The sequence below is a fragment of the Camelina sativa genome, chromosome 12 (assembly GCF_030686135.1).
Source record: "Camelina sativa cultivar CO46 ecotype springtype chromosome 12, ASM3068613v1".
NCBI classification, from domain to species: domain Eukaryota; kingdom Viridiplantae; phylum Streptophyta; class Magnoliopsida; order Brassicales; family Brassicaceae; genus Camelina; species Camelina sativa.
This window is the reverse complement of record NC_141891.1, coordinates 29,592,745-29,607,161: the sequence shown is the minus strand read 5'-3', so window position 1 is coordinate 29,607,161 and position 14,417 is coordinate 29,592,745. Positions and strand designations below refer to the sequence as shown.

Sequence of the window (14,417 nt, the reverse complement as noted above, 5' to 3'; positions counted from 1 at the left end):
ACTCAAACGTTTCCTTGTTGGTGTAACCATCATGGAACACTCTTCTGTTGAACTGCCATGGTCTTCCCAAAAGGATGTGAGTTGATTTCATTGGAATAACATCACAAAGCAGCTCATCCTCATACTTCCCAATCGCTAGTTTCACCATAACTTGCTGCGAAACTGTCAAAGCTCCCTTGTTGTTCAACCACTATAGCTGATAAGGTCTTGGATGTGAAGTAGTCTTGAGATTAAGCTTCTGTACCATCTCTTCACTAGCTGCATTAGTACAGCTTCCACCATCAACGATCAAGGTGCAGACCTTGTCTTGAACCATACACCGTGTGTGAAATAAGTTCTCACGCTGTCCTCTATCATTTGGATGAACCTGAACACTTAAAGCTCTGCGTGCTACCAACATCTCTCCCATGACTGCTGGTTCACCTTCTTCACAGAGTTCAGACTCTGATTCACTCTCTGAACTGTCTACTGGCACAATCTCTCCTCCTTCTTGAAGAAGAAACATCTTCTTGCTTGGACAGTCTCTGGAATAATGCCCTATTCCTTGGCATTTGAAACACCTAATATGACTTGTAGATGTACTACTCTTGGGCTTGAATTTGATTTTAACCTCCTCTTTGACTGTGGCTGTCACGGGTTTGCTGTCCTTGGTGAAGGCGGGTTTGCTGAACTCCCTCGGCTTGGACATGTTAGGCGTAAATGTAGACCTCACTCCCTTTCTCTTGATCTGTGATTCAATCAACTCTGCCTTATGTACCATTTCTTGCACATCCTCATAGTCCTGCAACTCTACCTTATCTTGAATCTCTCTGTTTAAACCCCCAAGAAACCTCAACATAACCATGTCTTCACTTTCCCTTAGATCAGCCCTGATCATAAGTGTTTCCAGCTCCTGATAGTAGTCTCTAACAGACTTAGTGCCTTGAATGAGACGCCTAAGCTTGTTAAGAATCTCCCTCTGATAATGTGTAGGCACAAACTTCTTTCTCATCTGCGTGACTAACTATTCCCATGTAGTGATAGCAGGCTCTCTCTGTCGATGTCTAGTAAGCCCCAACTGCTCCCACCACAACAAAGCATAGCCATTGAATTCGGATATGGCTATCTTCACCTTGTTCAAGTCAAAAGTACCTTGAACCTGAAAGTTGGACTCCATCTTCCTTTTCCAGTCTAGATAAGATTCTGGATCATTGGTTCCATGGAATAAAGGATACTGAATTTTAAGGTGCTTCAGCTGCTGCCTCAAAGGATCATAATCCCTGCCATGATCTCGGTTTCTGTTTCTCCTCATTGTCTCCTGACTATGATCTGAAACTTCTTCTTCTTCAGAATACTCTCTATCTGACTCAATGTAGATTCGATGCCCAGCTACTTGTTCAGTTCGTCGTGGACGAATGTGATCTCTGCTAGTTCTACGCGGCTCTCTTTCTGTACCTTGAGTGTTTCTCCTCTGATTGAAACAAGTCTCTGTCCCCCCAGTAGGTGACTTAGCTGTTCTGATCCGTGTATGCTTGGTAGAGGTTCCCACGTGAGCCTTTCCTTTAGCTAAACGAAGGGCCTCATTAGGACTAGGCGGTTCTACAGAACTCTGTTCTGATGCACTAGATGCTTGAGCTATGTCTTTGAACTGTTTCTCAAACTTGTTACTGAGCTGCTCCATCTGTTGCTGAAACTGAGTAGACATTAACTTGTTTGCTTCTGCTATTTGCTAAGACATGGCGTGGTTCAAAGCTTCCATAGCCTCTGGAGATAGCTCCATTGTACCTGCAAATTAAAGAAGAAACTCGCAGTAACTTGTTCTTTGAATGAGAAAAACGAAAATAAACTTTAAGACTCTGAATTTTAAACAAGAAAACACGACTACAGACCTAGTATCGAGCGACACCACAAGAGAATCGATCGACACCCAACCCTATAACAAACAAACTCGAAATAATTAAACCCGAATTGCAGTATAATTTCGAAACAACACAAAACTAACTCCTAAACTCAAATGAATCAACAAAAAAAACTAAACCCTATTCGATCTAGACACTAACGAATCAACAACAACAAACCCTAAAACTAAACAAACGAATTTTAAGCAACAAAAACGAGATTAGGGTTTCAGAGTCGCTTAGCCTTGGCACAGAGTTGGCTCTGATACCACATGATACGATCTCCCTAGGATAGACCTCTGATGAAGGCTGATGACTGGTGAATGGTGGCGAGAATCGACGATGATGATGGCCGAATGACTTTGAGTGATGATATGTGAAGATCGAATGATGAAATAAATGGTGAGATGGTGAGGATTGTTTGATGATTATATGGATAGTAACAAGTGAAGAGTTTCTGAATCACAAAGTGTATAGAAACCCAGAATTCAAGAACGTATTCAAGAAATCAAATGGAGGAAAAAGTTTGACATTACTTGTTCATACAACTTCTTTGCTGAAGAGACAAAGAGGCGTAGCTGTGGGTTTTATAATTAACCCTAGGCTCGACACTCCAAACAACAGGGAGTTAAAAATAAAACAACAAAACGTTTTAAGGAAATAAGAAAACAACAAAACGTCTAAGTGACCTGTAGTAGTACGGAAAACAATTGTATTAGTACAGAAGTACATTATTCCCCTTTGGTAATGATTTCTAGATAACTCGACGTAGTGATCCATTTGCCTCATTAAAAACCATGCTGAGAAAACCCAGTGGGACAAAACTCAGCTATGGGAAAAAGAGTACAAACTTCACACCTAAGTTACCTAGTCCTCATTACCGGGTGAAGTCTTCAAGGTGGATATGTTGAAGACTTGGATCCTTGGTAGGTTGAATGACCCGTCAATTATGGGTGAATTAGCTTCCTTGGCCATCTCCTTAGCTCTTGACCGAGTGATCCTTCCCACCATCTCCGGTTTCTCTGCAGCCTCTGACTCTTTGCTAGCCACGATCATATCAGCCTTATATAGTAGATACAATATTTGACCTAAGTATGTAAACATAAATAACCAAACTATACAAGACTATATAGTATTTACATAGTAGAGCCCTCCTGGCTCGTAATACATCTCTCTCTAACTTAACTTCTTTTTTCACCAAGTCATCATCTCTCTCTAACTTAACTTCTCTTTTCACCAAGTCATCATCTCTCTCAAACTTAACTTCAGTTTTCAACATAGTAGATACTTTTTTGCGCTCTACACAAATATAAATTTTAGTATTTCAAAAGTAGTGAGTCAAATTAATAATAAACTGAAAATCCACCAAAAAATAGTGAGCAAATTTAACTCAAGGTAGATTGAATACAAAATGTGTTTGAATCCTCATACCAAAATAAGTATTTTCAAAATTACTTATATAAGCTCACATTAAAAAAATATAAACAAAACCTTTATATTTTTTGTAGCTAATGATAACCTGTTTTTTTTGTTTGTATCTATGGTGCCTTAGATATTTGCTTGTAGCTTTCACAAATCATCTTTGAAAACAAGGATATATATGTAATATAGTTTTCAACAACAAATTTTAATTTGGTAAAGAAAGATTTAATTTGAATATTGACAATAAAATACCTCCAAATCTCTTTTAATTAATTAAAATTATTTTTCCTTAATTTGTATAATTGTAAGTCAACTGTGCGTGAATCCAATTTCATATGGATTACATACCAATTTTTTTTTTTTTTTAGAATTATACAAATTATGTGTAAGTTTATGAATCAAAGATAATTTAAATTAAATTTCCCTGTAAAGAATGAATGTCTAAGTTAAAAAAAAGGTTTGAACTAATCCAACTCAAGGAAACTAGTATCGATTAGCAGTATAGTTAAAAAAAGGTACAAAAATAGATTAAAGGACTTTTGGTCTTATTAAATATGACTACTTATTCAATAACTGAAACAATTTTTCAAGATATGAGAAAAACTACAAGATAACTTGTGCTATACATAATCTTAAGTAGATCACATGTCTACATATGAGTCATAGTTGACGACCATTACATGATCAGCGCTTGAAGATGCAGCCTCAAAATTCATCATATCAACATCTTTCTTTGTTGAGACCCAACGTTTCCACAGATCAAACATGACTATCAATGAATCTAGAGGTTCATTGTCTAAGTATATATCTCTACCTGCAATATCCATAAAACACGAAATATGTAAAATCAACCATTTTATCAAACTAATAAAAATATTAAGTATGAAGAAGAGAAAAGTAATCACCTCATCTTCGGTTTTAAGGTCAAGTTTCTTTGCAACATATTTTTTTAGATAAGGAAGTTGCATGTAACTATTCCTGTGAGTATGAACATGTAAATAATCGTAAAATATTGTATCATAATTAAAGTACCATAATATTTACTAATTGAAAAAATGTGAAAAAGAAAACGTACTTAACCCTCAATAGGCAATATTTGTTGCAATGTGAAGCCTGAAGGAGGCCTTGGCTTGAGATGTTTAGCAGAGGCAAACAATGTGAGCTGCTTGAAGCTGGTTTGGCGTATTGTCTCGCATAGTGATTCACTCTGGGTAAGATGGGTTGAGGTAAATCTGCTTAAGAATGCACCCCTCTGGTCAATGAAAAAGAATACACATCAAGGCTCCTGGATCTGGGGAAAACTGCTCAAATACAGGGAGGTGGCTAAAGATTTTTGCAAAGCTGAGGTGGGGAATGGAGAACGTACATCGTTTTGGTATGATCCGTGGTAAAATTTGGGTATTCTCGCTGACCTTTTAGGAGATAGAGGAGTAATTGTAATAGGCATTGAGTGTAGTAGCTCAGTTGCGGATGCGTGGGCTGGTTGACGTCGTCGTCACCACCACTCTGACCAATTAGTTCGGATTTTACTACAAGAAAATAGGGAATTTACGACTACGATTGGCGACTACACACATAGTCACCTAATTTAACGACTATATACCGACTACCTAACCACAAATTTACAACTGGTCAAACTTAGTAGTAAATCAGATGTTGTTTACCGACTAAATACAGTAGTTGGTACAGTAGTCGTTAATTAGTGATAATTTTACGACTAAATGGCAAGAAATTAATTTAGTCGCCTAAAAGTAGCTAATTTGGCGACTACCGCAACGAGTCGGTAATTTGGCGACTACTCACCAGCTAATGTGGCAAGTCGTAAACATGTCGGCCAAAAGGAAACACGTTTTATTCATTTTGGGGGTTGGTGAGCCAGTTTTTTGGCGACTGTCAGTGGTAGCCACTGAACAGTCGTTAGATAGTCAGTAAATAGTCGCCTAAAACTCTATATATACAAAACACTTCGTGTCTTCTTTCATTCAGAGAAACACGAGCTTAAAGAAGAAAAAAAAACGACGGTGAGAAAAAAAGAAAAGCGAGAATGAGAGGTATTTAATAATGGCTGGAAGTTCTAATTATAGTCATTTTCAGGAATGGATGTATAAGAGGCTTGATGAAGTGACGGGAAATTTCACGGAAGAGTTCAGCACCGGGGTAGAGGAGTTCATGGCTTTTGCAAATAGCCAGCGTTTAGCACAAAATAATTGTGGTAAGTTTCACTGCTCTTGTGATAAGTGCAAAAACGGTAGGCGTCTTCCGGGGGGGGGTACAATTTGGAATCATCTTTTTTGCTATGGGTTTATGCCAGATTATTATGTTTGGTATAATCATGGGGAAGAAATCAATATGGGCCTAGGAACAAGTTATGTAGATCCGTCATTTATAAGTGGGAATGAAGAAGTGGGTAATGTGGTAGGAGATAAATATGTAGATATGATGAATGATGCATTTCATTATAACATAAGTTTAGATGATAACTATCATTAGGATGGTAGTTATCAGAATGTGGAGGAACTCATATTTAACCATTCCAAGAAATTCTACGACTTGTTAGAAGGTGCAAAAAATCCATTATATGATGGTTGTCATGAAGGTCACTCACAATTATCCTTAGCTGCTAGAGTCATGCAAAATAAGACAGATTATAATATGAGTAAAAAGTTAGTGGATTCGGTTTGTGAAATGTTGACTGATTATTTACCAGAAAGAAATTAGGCTATTGTTTTCACATTATGAGACAGAAAAATTGATGCGAAATTTAGGCCTCCCATATCATACAATTGAAGTTTGTATTAACAATTGTATGATATTTTGGAAAGATGACGAAAAGGAAGATAAATATCTGTTTTGTGGTGCACAAAGATGGAAGCCTAAGGAGGGCCGACGTAGAACCAAAGTATCATATAGTCGTATGTGGGTATCTGCCTATTGCTGATATATTGAAGAGAATGTATCAAAGCCACAAGACTGCAGCAGCAATTAGATGGCATGCCAAGCACCAAATAAAGGAGGGAGAAATGAATCATCCTTCTGATGCAGCGGAGTGGAGGTAGTTTCTTGAACAAAATCCTTGGTTTGTCGAAGAACTCCGTAACATGTATCTTGGATTATGCACCAATGGGTTCTATCCATTTGGCATGTCTCGTGATCATTCTTTATGGCCTGTGATCTTGACGCCATATAATCTATCCCTTGGTATGTGCATGAATACATAGTATATGTTTCTTACAATTCTAAATTCTGGGCCAAATCATCCGCGAGCTAGTCTCGATATATTTCTCCAACCTCTTATTGAGGAGTTAAAAGAGTTGTGGTCTACTAGAGTTGATGCGTACGATGTGTCCTTGAGTCAAAATTTTAATCTAAAAGCAGTTCTGATGTGAACGATCAATGTTTTCCCAGCCTATGCCATGTTATCTGGATAGACAGTACATGGTAAATTGTCTTGTCCAGTTTGCATGGACGATACAAAGTCTTTGTAGCTACCTAATGGAAGGAAGACATGTTGGTTTGATTATCACCGGAGATTTCTTCCTCATGGTCATCCTCTTAGGCGGAATAAAAAAAAAGACTTCTTAAAGGGAAAAAACGCTATGAGAGAGTATCCACCTGAGTCTTTGACCGGCGAGCAAATTTATTCTGAGCGATTGAATGAAATCCACCAAAAACCAAGGACGTCGGTTGAAATGGTCATGAAAAGAAGATGCCGGGATATGGGAAGCAACATAACTGGCACAAAGAAAGCATATTGTGGCAGCTGCCATACTGGAGGGACCTCAATCTACGATATAATATTGATGTGATGCATACAGAGAATATTTTTTTGGACAACATCATGTATACTCTTATGCGTGTGAAGGGTAAATCAAAGATACCATCATGTCAAGATTGGATATAGTAAAGTTTTGCTCTCGGCCACACTTACATCTTGATAGTAGGGGTAAAGCACATTTCCCAGCCTATACATTGATAGACGAAGCCAGAATAAGCTTATTGGAATGTGTGACACACTTGGTTAAATTTCCAGATGGTTATTCGTCATACTTAGCTAGTTGTGTTGATATGGAAAATGGAAAGTTTTCAGGCATGAAGAGCCATGCTGTCATGTTTTTATGTAGCGGTTACTTCCATTTATCTTTGCAGAACTGCTACATGGAAATGTCCACCTTGCGTTATCAAGTACTAACTAATTAAGAAATAAAAATTCTATTTATTTATGAAGTACTTATATAGTTCTTAATGTGATGAAGTTTGAATATATATTGTAGGGGTTGGAGCATTTTTCCGATACTTATGTTCTCGAACTTTGCATACAAGTTGCCTTCAAATTCTAAAACAGAACATAGTTCTAATCATATGCAACTTCGAAAAGATCATTCTGTAAGAATTATGAACAGAAGTATGAGAAGAATAGAGAATGAGATAGAATGATCAAGAGAGAATGAAACAGAGAAAGATGGAGCGGCTAGGTTAGAATAGGGGAGAAGGAGAGATTCTCATTCCTTAACAAATATTGACCTAGTTACAATCTATTTATATGGATACAAAGAGATCAACAAAAGGAATCTTCTTAAACTTTACTAAACGACATATAAACATATATGACTAAGGATTGGCTTGTTCATCTGAATACTCCCCCTCAAGCTTAACCGTGTGAGAAACAGTTGAGCTTGGAACTATGAACACCCACCTCATTAAAAACCTTAGTGTATAAAACCCATTTGGGACAAAAACACACTAAGGAAAAAAGAGTATGGGGTCAGTAGTTTAGGGTCTTAGCTTGTGGCCTAGTTAGGTCCATGAGCCCGAGTTTGGAGTGTATATACTCGCAAACCTTTGAACTTGCTGCTTTGGTGAAGATGTCTGCCGATTGTTCAGAACTCTCGGCGTGGCATGGTAAGATCATTCCAAGTTGAACTTGCTCCCTGACTTTGTGACAGTAAGGTTTCCTCCCACGAATGTACAATAACCCGTTGTTGAGTGTCTATCTTCACGATCTCCAGCATAATATGCATCACAGTATCCTACAAGCTCCGTATCTTTATTACATCCCATCCAAATGCCTTGTCTAGGAGCTCCTTTGAGATACTTGAGTATGCGGCTCACCATCTCCTAGTGATGTACTGTTGGGTTTTGCATATGTTGGTTTACCTGGTTCACAGCAAAGCATATACCAGGTCGAGTTATGGTGAGATAAATAAGCTTACCTACCAACCGTCGATACAGTTTTACATCTTCGAATAAAGCTTCATCAGGCTCCCCCTTACAGTTTGACTTGTAGTTTTCTTCGACTGGTGTCTCAACTGGTCTAGATCCAAGCTTGCCTACATCTTTTAAAAGGTCAAGTGTGTACTTTCTTTGTGATAAGAAGAGTCCTTCTTCAGAACGACACACTTCTATCCCAAGAAAGTACTTTAGTTCTCCAAGATCTTTAATATCAAATACAGATTTAAGGTACTGTTTGGTATCTTGAATGCCTACATTGCCAAGAGATGATAATATCATCAACGTATATGAGAATTACTCTAATACCTCTTTGGCTTGGATATGTGAACAATGTGTGATCGGCTTCTGATCTTCTAAATCCTTATAAATAAGTGTTGAGCTGAGTTTGTGATACCAGGCCCTTTGAGATTGTTTTAAACCGTAGATGGTTTCTTGAGCTTAAAAACCTTTCCAGGTCCAATAGTGTCTTCAAGACCCGGTGGTGGTCTCATGTACACCTCAACCTCTAGTTCTCCTTGTAGGAACGCATTCTTCACATTCATCTGCCACAATTCCCAAGAGAGGTTAACAGCTAGTGTAAGAACTACTCTTACCGTGTGAAGTTTGGCTACTGGTGCGAATGTCTCAAGGAAGTCTTCCCCATAGGTTTGGGTGAATCCTCTAGCTACAAGCCTGGATTTATATCTATCTATTCCCCATCACTCTTGTACTTGATAGTGAATATCCACCGAGATGTCACGGCTTTCTTTCCTTTTGGTAAATCAGCTTCATCCCATGTATGATTCTTTATCTTTTTGTTAGTTTCATCTCCCACGGCATCCCTCCAAACGTTGTGTTCTTTAGCTTCCTCATAACTTTGTGGAATCCAATGCTGGTCGATTTGAGTAAGAAAGACTTGATGCTCGACAGGGAGGTGTGCAAGAGTGTAGACTGCTTGTATAGGATGAGCCACAGCCTGACTATTGTAGTAGACTCAAGTTTTTTTCAACTTGAGACGCCCACTTCTGCGGAGTGTAATAACATCGGTCTCCACACCTTGATGTTGATCCTCTTCTATTTCGGCTTCTTCTCCTTCTGATGTAGGATTCTCACTGTTATCAGTTCTATCCTCGTCTTGGTGTTGTTGAGCAGGTTGAGCTTGTGAACTACTCACGTCTTCACTTGTCGAGTCAGAATGATGCAGCTCAATCGGTTCATTGTCAGGTTTAATCGGCGGTTTACTGATGATAGGTGACGGTTGAGACTGGTTATCTGCAACCCCGAGTCTCTCTAGAAGGATTCAAAGATTATTTGCTCTGTGGGATTTAGAACAAGAGAGATCTTTCAAGTCTTCCCAATTCTTTTCATCATAGAATCCCTTGGATTCTAAGAATTTTACATCCCTTGAAACCAATACTCTTCATAGCATTTATACCCCTTTTGTGTAGTCGAATATCCAATAAACATGCTCACCTGGTTTTAAGACATAACATACACAGCCAAATACACGTAAGTGATTAATAGATGGTTTAATCTTGTTAAGCACTTCAAATGGAGAAATATCACCCAATATTTTTGTTGGAGTTCGATTGATCAGATAGCATGCAGTTACAACTGCATCTCCCCAGAACTTCTTTGGTACATTCGAGTGAAACATCATGGACCGGGCAACCTCTATAAGGTGTCTGTTCTTCCTTTCAGCCACACCATTTTGTTGAGGCGTACAGGGGCAGCTTGTTTGGTGTACAATCTCATGTTTGGCCAGATGTTGTTTAAACATATGACTTGTGTACTCCCCACCATTATCTGATCTCAAAATCTTTATCTTGGCATTAAATTGGTTAGTCACATAATTCTGAAAGTTTAGAAAAGCTTCAAGAACTCTATCCTTAGATGGAAGCAAGGTTAACCAAGTGTATTTTGATTTTTCATCAATAAAGGTGACAAAATATCAGAAAGGCATGGTGATGTCCAAACATCAGAATGAATTAAAACAAAACAATGCCCATACATAGTAGAAGAGTTGGGAAAAACTGTTTTGCAATGTTTACCAAGAATGCAAGCTTCACACTCATTATTTTTAAAAGAAAAAGTAGGTAAAACTAGTTGCAATGCACGAAAATGTGGATGACCAAGTCTTGCATGCCAAATTGAACCATTAGTCTCATTGATCATTGAATTAAAGCGAGAAGATAAAGCAGTGGTGAGATTCAAATCCTCAAGCACATTAAGATCATCTTTAGTGCTTGCTATGCCAAGAACTTTACTTTTTTCAATATCCTGAAAATACACATCATTAGGACCAAAAATTGCATAACAATTAAGGTCATTAGACCATCTTTAACGGAGAACGATGAATCGTTTCTCACAACAACTAAAACAAATAATTTTATTACACACTTTTTCTTTTTGATTTATTTTTTAATATTAATACCAATAAAAAATGACACATGTCTATTTTCACATAAGTACCGATGCTTACATTGCTCCAGCAAGTAACGCTTCTTAATTGTTTTTCTTCTCTCTCTTCTTTTAATTATTTGTTTAATAAGAGCATCAACATGAGTAACCACCACTAATCATGCCCTTAGTCACCTTCTTAACTGATAACAAATTGGATGTGAAACTAGGCATATAAAGCGCTTTAGAGGTTCTATCAAACATGTTTAAATTTCCAATTTCCTTAATCGGTATTTTATCTCCATTTGCTATAATCACATTCCCTAAAGTTGCTTTGATATCACTAAATAGCTTAGAGTCACTAATCATATCGTGCGAAGCTCCAGAATTCACAATAAGAGGTTTCATAGCATTAAGAGTAAGATAAGCGTTACCAGAAAACTCTTTTAGAGCCTTGATGAGAGCATCGAGGTCAGATCTCCTCACCAGATCCGAGGAGGCTGCTAGTGCTACTCCATTACCATCAGTGGTTTGAGTCGTCACCTGAGCTTGACCTTCACCATATCCACATGCTTGGTTTGCTTTCGGATTAACACTTCTTGGTCGGAGGTGAGGATGAAGGTTCCAACATTTATCCTTGAAATGACCTGGTTTCTTACAATGGTCACATATGACACGGTTCTTCCCATCACTTTTGTAGTAACCCTTGTTCGCTATAATAACCTCTCCTTTGTTGGTGGTGATAAGATCTCCTTTAGCTCCAAACAGACCAATCAAGCCATGCTCTTTTTGAATTTGATTACACACATCGTCGAGTCTTGGGAGTTTATCTGAACGGAGGATATTTTTGATGTGATCATTGTATGATGTGTTCAACGTCAGGAGAAGGCCAAAGACTTTATCTTGATCATGACGTTCGTTTAGGACTACTGGATCCACCGAGTTAGGTCTTAACATCTCTAACTCTGCCCAAAGTGATCTGAATTTCCGAAAGTGTTTGCTGAACTCCATCTCTTCTGGATTAAGATTGTTGATGGCTCTCTTTACCTCAAATACACGGCTGAGGTTTGAGACATTTCCAAACACATTTTTCAAGGTATCCCAAAGATCCGTAGCCGTCTCGCAGTAAGAGTACGATTCAAGGATCAGAGCATCCAAGGAGTTTTGGATGAAAGCTAAGACACTTCGATTCTCTTGGAACCTTTTTTCACTATCACAAGCCACAATCTCCTTTCCTTCTTGAGCAGTCGTTATCTCCTTTGTAGCTTCATTCTTCTCAATGTGCTTCCAAAGTGCACGACCACACAGCGCTGTCTTTGTAGTCCTTGCCCATAGCAAGTAGTTTCCACCCGTAAGTGTAACCGGAATGATTAACGTTTTGCTGAGATCCATGAGAGATTTTCTAACTGAATTTGATGCGGAATAAAAACAACTAAGATTTTGTAGAAAGGAGCGTTACTACTCTGATACCATGTAAGAATTACAAACAGAAGTATGAGAAGAATAAAGAATGAGATAGAATGATCAAGAGAGAATGAAAGAGAGAAAGATGGAGCGGCTAGGTTAGAATAGGGGAGAAGGAGTGATTCTCATTCCTTAACAAATATTGACCTAGTTACAATCTATTTATATGGATACAAAGAGATCAACACAAGGAAACTTCTTAAACTATACAAAACGACATATAAACATTTATGACTATGGATTGGCGTGTTCATCTTAATACTTTCCACCATCTTTTTTCGATACGATGGAGCACCTGCCTATACATCTCCCTTACGAACTTGAATTATGAGGTCCTTTCCAATATAGGCGGATGTATCCTTTTGAAAGATTTTTCAAAAAAACTGAAAGGAAAAGCAAAGAATAAAAGATATGCAGCATGATTAATTGTTGAATCATATATCAATGACGAGTTTGCATATTTTTCAGAGCACTACTTTGCCGCGAACATACAAATAAAATCAAGGTAAATGCTATCAAGATTTGAAGAAGTGTGATATATTATGTGAATATTTATTTAATTTTTAATCATTTAGGCAAGTTAACAAGATTTGATGAAGGTGAAAACCCTGTATATCATTTGGCTCGAGTGCCTTCTATATTTACTCACGTTGGCTGTCCAAGTAGAAAAATGCATGAAACATGATTCTCAACCCGAGACTATCAATGCGCACACGCATATGTTTTAAGAAAGTGTGACTATTTTAAGCCAATTGAGAGGTATATAATTAAGTAGGCATCGCTCAAATTACTTGCGCTTTAGTATATATATTTGCTATGATTTCTCATATATATTTGTGTTGGTCTTGTATATATAGTATGTTCGAGGATTTTATTTCAGCAAAATATCCAGGACTTCCGGAAAAGAAATCTCTGCCAAAAGAGCAGACGAATATCATTTATGGGTTAACGAATATGTACATGACAACAATACTCATACTAACTTACTGGAACGCAACAAATCCATTTCCTACTAGGGTTCAAGAGATAGTGCATGGACCTTTGAAAAAGGTTAAAACATGGCCAATGTATTTTACAAGAGGCTATTTGTTTCATACAAAGAATCACGGCGTTGGACGAAAGACATGTAATTATGGGGTATGTGTTAAGGGTGAAAATTACACGGATGAATCTGATCCAGCGGATTTCTACGGAACCTTAACTGATATCATAAAGCTTCAATATGAGGGGATGGTTAATTTGAGAATCACATTTTTTAAGTGTAAGTGGTATGATCCTGTTACCGGTAGATGCACTCGGATCAGCAATGGTGGTGTTGTAGACACGAACCATTTATTCTAGGTAAGTATATATATATATATATATATAAGATTAATGTCGATATGTGTGTCTAACTTTCTATCTGTTCATAATGTGCAAATGCAGTCTCTTAAGCAGAACAAGTTTGTTACATTCCGTACCCATAAAGAAAAAAAAACAAAGCAAATATGGCTCAATGTTCTAAAAGTGAATCCGAAGGAAAACATTTATGGAGAATATGAAAACAAATCTCAGACGACTCTTTTGCAAACCAAAAATGATGATGTTGTATTGATGACTACAATTGAAGATATTGTACTTGACAATTTGGAAGAGGGAGTAAACCAAATAAATCTCGATTACGGTGTCAAAGATGTGGAACCTGAAGATGAATTCTTGTGTAATTTATCATCTTCGGATGATGAAGAACCAGATGACGAAGAATCCTCTTAATTATGTTTACGTTAAATTTATGCAATAAAAATTTGTAGAATTATGCTTTAAATAATATGTAAACTAAATTAAATTATATGTTTAAAAATATATAAACTAAATTATATGCTTTTAAAAAATTAACTTTGGCTATTGATAAACGACAAATAAGTGACTAAGTTCAATATTGGGTTTAAAGACCATAGTTACGCGGTGGACTAGATTTTGGACTCCAAAACAAGCCCAACTTTTTCAAAAAGAATTGAGTTTATATATACCAACTAGTTAGCGACTAATAAGCGACTAATTTCAAAA

The 14,417-nt window shown here is 37.4% G+C and overlaps 1 protein-coding gene across 1 annotated transcript; it reads right to left on the bottom strand.

The window, feature by feature from the left end:
- Nucleotides 1-7,650: 7,650 nt before the first annotated feature.
- On the bottom strand, nt 7,651-12,299 carry LOC147931057 (uncharacterized). Its single transcript, XM_087477157.1, has 7 exons — nt 11,103-12,299; nt 9,981-10,362; nt 9,564-9,797; nt 9,122-9,216; nt 8,975-9,070; nt 8,454-8,714; nt 7,651-7,680 (listed from the first exon to the last, which is right to left on the bottom strand). The coding sequence occupies exons 1-7, from the start codon at nt 12,297-12,299 to the stop codon at nt 7,651-7,653; spliced, it is 2,295 nt and encodes a 764-aa protein (XP_087333283.1).
- Nucleotides 12,300-14,417: the final 2,118 nt, after the last annotated feature.